This window comes from Helianthus annuus, chromosome 2 (assembly GCF_002127325.2).
Source record: "Helianthus annuus cultivar XRQ/B chromosome 2, HanXRQr2.0-SUNRISE, whole genome shotgun sequence".
NCBI lineage: Eukaryota > Viridiplantae > Streptophyta > Magnoliopsida > Asterales > Asteraceae > Helianthus > Helianthus annuus.
The window spans coordinates 172,779,973-172,785,777 of NC_035434.2; the positions used below are offsets into that span (position 1 = coordinate 172,779,973).

Consider the following 5,805-nt stretch of genomic DNA (forward strand, 5'->3'; position numbering starts at 1 on the left):
ACCGGATTTACATCTGGAAACGGTAATACCGGTATAACCGGCCGGTATTTACCGGTTTTTAAAACATTGAATAAAACTTCCATAAATTTATTTTCACGAAATAGATTAAATACTCTTTTTAAACATGAAATCTTTTTCAACAATAGATCAAAACTGTTATTTTAGCCTTTGAATTTACTCCGTATATTGCGCCTACCCTTGGCTACTCTGTTTTGTTTTCCGATTCCTTTTAGGGTTTCAAGTTTCAATGGCAGAGGTTGTTCATGAAGATTTGGTTGAGCAGATACTCGTCAGATCAGATGTGGAGGATCTGCTCCGTTTCAAGAGAGTGTGTAAGTCATGGCATTCTTTAATCACAAGTTCTCGTTTTGTTAATCGTCACCTTAAGCATAGTTACAATAAAGATCGCATCGACAACCAGATTGGACATAGAAGAGTTACTTACGTAGATGATGACCGTAAGGATCAGGAGCTTGTTGGTTCTTCCAATGGCCTGGTTTGCATTGCCTCTTTTTTTGGTTTTGAATTTTCAGTAGTCAATCCCTTGATAGGAGAGGTAACACGGCTGAAGAGAGATTTTATGGGTTTTTCCTTATGTTGGGGTTTTGGTTATGATGAATCCACAGATGATTACAAGGTCATCGTAAAAGGCAAGCATCAAACATGTGTTCGGGTGATGAGTTTAAAATCAAATGTTTGGAGAGTTATTGAAGAAGTGAAGTACAAGTTTATTAGTAAGACTGGTATTCTAAGCAATGGTGCACTTCACTGGATTGTAGAAGATGAAAATAGTAAGAAACTAATTAGTTCTTTCGATTTATCCAAAGAAGAGTTTAAAGAAATACCCCAACCTGATGATGTAAGATATGGATGTAGTTATAATAGCCACCTGGGAATTGTCAATAAATGTCTGTGCATATTTCGTCGATCAAACTGTTGTTTTCTTGACGATTTATGGATGATGAAAAGCTACAATGTAAAAGGGTCGTGGGAATTGCTGCCGCATAATCATAATATGAAGCATGATATTGTACACCACTTGAAGGGAGATGTATCATGGTTTTCAAGTACTTTCGAACATCATTGGGGTTGTGAATGCAGTTGGAAGAATACTGCTGCACCGATATTTGTGCAGAGCCTTGTACCTCCACATGTAAATGGGAGGCCAGTTAGTGTTATTAATATCATGAGGAATTCTAGGGGGCGTTCTATTGATGCTCCGCCAGACCATGGATATCGCCATTATAATGGGAGTTCTATTGATGTTCCACTGGACCTTATATCTCCCCATTACAATGAGAGGCCGAGCCCGACAAGGTGAGTTCTATTCTTTTCTTTTAACAGATAGTATAGATTATAGATTTTCTTGCCTTTTTATTTCTTATCATTCATTCACCTCTCTTCTTGTTATTCTTATGCAGATAATAAGGGGACCATTCTCCTGTGCGTTGACGCTATTGAAGAAGCAGTCAAGATGACAAATGTTGCAGCATGAAAATAGTTTCAGTTGTCTTCTTTCTATGACTTCCACTTGTAACTGTCAATAATATCGGACAAGTGTTAAAGCTGAAGCTTGTAGGGCTATGAGTTTTGCTTGTTCATTTAGGTGTCTGGCTTCTGGTTTATATTATCTTGTCTTTGATGCATTCAGTAACTATTTAATGCTTTTATATTAATTCTATATGAAGTCTTGCTAGTTTTCAAGTGCCTATGTTATTGAATATTATGAATGTGATTTTAAATCTAGTTGTTTGAAAATCCTTACAAGAAGCAGATTTCAAAATTAGTGATTGTAGGAATTGAATTTGTATCCTTTTCTAATGTTTCAGTTAATGAGGGGAGAATCAGGATCATGTGCCAGACGCATTCTGATGAAAAAGTAATTGTTTATACTTATATTTTGTTCTTGTCTTTGACGTTTCTTGTATCTTGTTTCTGACGAATAAAGTGATTGTTATACTTTTATCTGAATTTAGTTTTAACCATATATTTTCAGACAATGTTGAATTGTTGTTTATTCAATCTCTTACACTCTGTTCTCGAGACTCATTTAACAGGGGGAGGAAAAAGAGATGAAAATATGAAAAATCATGTTCCCGAGTTTCAGGGGGAGGGGAGGGAAAAGGGAAGAAAATATGACTAAATATAACCATATATTCATTCTCTCAAATTGGAGAGATTAGAAGAGAAAATTTTCCTTCCCCTCCCCTCCTCCTGTTAAATGACTCAGGAACATAGTGTTAAGGTAAGCTATTGCTTTCATCTTCACAAAGGTCTCGTTCGTTCGATTGCGATCGTGAACGTTCGGTAAAGTGTTCGTGAACTTTTGTTCATTTACGCTTGTTCATGTTCGTTTGTTTATATTGTTCAAGATTTGTGCACTTCTTTTTTATTATATCTATTTTTCATATTCTTTAGTTCTTATTTATCTTATTACCACATCAAATAAAATAGGAAATTATATTCCCACCTTGTTTATGCATCGCCACCTTTCCTTTTCATTATTTACATCGATGAATACGATCGACTATCTTTCTACATCTTTCTACGATTAGGGCATCAAGTTCGAGTGTTGTCCCTTCACCGTCCACCTCTAGCCTTGCCGCTTTTGCCGTTTTATTTGTGTTTGTTTGTGTTTGTGAACCGTTCGTGAACATATTCATTTCCTTAATCAACGAACACGAACAAAAAATCTCATTTGGTAAGTGTTCATGAACCGTTCGTGAACACATTATTTCTTTAACGAATGAACATGAACAAGGCATTGTTCATGTTCATTTACAACCCTAAATACAACTTAATTTTCAACATTGTTCGGTCAGAATCGAAACAACCTTATATTTGACCGGTTCGACTTTAGACAAAACTTTTTCCCGATATCTAAGAAAAATAAGCATGTATATTTGGATTTTTATGTATGGTTACATTATATTATTAAAATAAAGAAGCATAAATAAAGTTAACTAATAAAAATCAAATGTGAGAAATCAAATGTCAGATAGCCTTAATAACATGTATATCTTTGTTTCAATTATTTGTGTATCATTACCATGGTTGTAAAAGTTGTTAAGCACTCCCTAGTCGGTCGACCGGGGAGTTGAGAGTACTCGGCATAGGCGGAGAGTACTCGAGTAGTACTCGGACATGTTAAATTATAAAGGAATTAGTTTTTTGAAATTATATATATGTCAAATAACATATATTTACTAATATCTAGAACAAAATACATGAAAATAATATTAATTCTTTAATATGATAGGCATAGAAATTATCAATGTTTTAAAAACCGGTAAATACCGGCCGGTTATACCGGTATTACCGTTTCCAGATGTAAATCCGGTACGAAACACCCCGGTAAATAAGTGAAACGGCATAAGGTTTGTACCGGTGGTAAAATCCGGTATACCGGTTTGAAACATAATACTGGTACCGGCCCAGGGTTACTTTAGTTTGGGTTGTTACTTATTTTTATTATATATGTTACTTATCTTACGTAATTTTTATATATTATGATTATTCGTAACTAAAAGTTCTTATTTAATATTGTATGAAACGAAAATAGTTATCCCCTAGTTGATGAGGATTGCGATAATAGTGAATTTCATCTTTTATGCGATCGTGAACTTGATGTATTCAACACCCAAATGGCTTAAACATATCGTACACTTTCATTTAAAAGAGCTTGTTGAAATTGAATGTTTTTCGATTATCATTTGGATAATTTTTTATTATGGACATACTTTTGAATCATCTTTTAACATGTAATCATGCATTTTTTGATTAACTTTTGAGTTGACTTTGTAATTTATGAAATTATAGAGTTAGCTAGTTAACCCGGTTGAACCGCTCGGTACAACCTGGTTCAACCGGTTGAACCATTTTTTAGCCTAATCCGGTTTGATTTAAAAACTGGTTTTTAAAACATTGGAAATTATGTTTTATTATTTTTTAAGTCAAACTCGGCTCGAGTTAACCTACCAGATACAATTTTGACCGAGGTTGATCGCGTTTGGCCGATTTTGAGTAGTTAATTAGGCGGAGTCAAAGAAAGTCGTCTCGGCAGCATACCTTGTAGCGACTACTCGGGGAGAACTTGGCCTTAGAAACCTTGTTTTACAACCATAATCATTACCACATCTCAATTTTGAAATAAATTTATATCATAAAAATATTAGATAAAAATAGGCACAATGTAACAATATATTCAGAATTTTATAAGAGAAAAATAAAACATGCTCATCATTATCTGTATATTAAAAAACCATTCTTATGAATAGTAACACTACTATATATTAAAGGGTAAAGTACATTTTTCGTCTTTATGTTTGTATCGAATTGCAATGTATTCACTTTAAATTCAATAATTACACTCACAATCTTTTTTTATATGAATGTAAAATCCATTATACCCTACGTCCTTTGGCCCTAACAAAGGCTTTACATTCGTCAACGGATCACAACATTAATTCAACATATTAAAGTACATTTTTCGTCTTTATGTTTGTATCGAATTGCAATGTATTCACTTTAAATTCAATAATTACACTCACAATCTTTTATATGAATGTAAAATCCATTATACCCTACGTCCTTTGGCCCTAACAAAGGCTTTACATTCGTCAACGGATCACAACATTAATTCAACATATTAAATAAAGAGTAAACTACCATTTTGGTCCATGTGGTTTGGGCACTTTTGCCATTTTAGTCCAAATCTCAAACTTTTTAAATCTGGGTCCCTGTGGTTTCGTTTTTGTTGCCATTTTAGTCCAAAACTTTAAAAACCCTTTATTTGACTGTTGAAAGCTATCTATTTTGTCTTCTTGTTCAGGGGCAAATTAGTCATTTTATGAGTTATTATAACAAATAAAAATAAAAAAACCTCAAAACACATCTCCCTCTCTCTTTAAACTCTCTGCACTCACTCTCTCTCTAAACATACCACACCTCTGACTCTCTCTCTCTTCTCTCTCTCTCTCTCTCTATAACACCACCATAACCAAAGTGCCACAACCCTCACCCTCTTCACCCTCACCCCTCTTCACCCCCACAACCCTCACCCTCTTCACCGGTCTTGATCGGAGGTTCACCAGTAACCACTATCGCCTTCTATTTTGATCAAACCATCATCTTGCCAAAACCAGAGATTTCTCCGGCGTTAGCATCTTCATCATCGGCATCATCCTCATCACCGGCGTCGAAACCCTAACCCTAACCCCCAATTTCACGTCGAAACCTAACCTTAACCCCCAACTTCCCCGGTGACGGCGGCGGAGGTGTTGGTGTCAAATCTGAGGTGTTGGTGTGACGGGTCATTGCAGGTGGTTAGGTTGTGAAGGGTGGTTGCAGATGCCGTCGCTGTTCCTTGGGCGTCATCGGAGTTTTGGTGTAGTGGGGATGGTGGTGGTGCGGTGGGGATGGCGGTGGTGCAGTGGGGGTGCGGTGGGGATGGTGGTGGTGCAGTGAAGGTGGAGAAGATATTGCGTCTGCCGTTAGTCTCACCGCCATTGATGGAGGTTAATTGCAGTTGTTTGTGTAAGAAGATTTGGAATTCTGGAAACCCTAGAGAGAGAAAGTATGAGAGAGAAGGAAAACAGGAACTGAATCTTGGTGTTGGATGTTCTGTAAGTTCTGGGTTGAAGATGTCTCTGGTTAGGGTTTTGATCCAGGGGTTGAAGATGATATAAATGGGGAATGAATATTAAAAGGGTATGTAGAGGAATTAATAATGTATTTAATTTAGTTTTTTAATTAAGAAAGGCTTGGACTATCCGGACACCCTCTGCGCCTATTTTCACACTTTTT

General features: G+C 36.0%; 1 protein-coding gene across 1 annotated transcript; it reads left to right on the forward strand.

Moving 5' to 3' along the window:
* The first annotated feature begins 238 nt into the window (after window positions 1-238).
* On the forward strand, window positions 239-1,646 carry LOC110907924 (F-box/kelch-repeat protein At3g23880). The gene has a single exon (XM_022152838.2). The coding sequence runs from the start codon at window positions 248-250 to the stop codon at window positions 1,319-1,321; it is 1,074 nt and encodes a 357-aa protein (XP_022008530.1). The 5' UTR covers window positions 239-247; the 3' UTR covers window positions 1,322-1,646.
* The last annotated feature ends 4,159 nt before the right edge of the window (window positions 1,647-5,805 follow it).

Bases quoted from the DNA above. Each gene is read 5' to 3' on its own strand.
- LOC110907924 (XM_022152838.2), top strand. From the start codon at position 248: ATGGCAGAGGTTGTTCATGAAGATTTGGTTGAGCAGATACTCGTCAGA.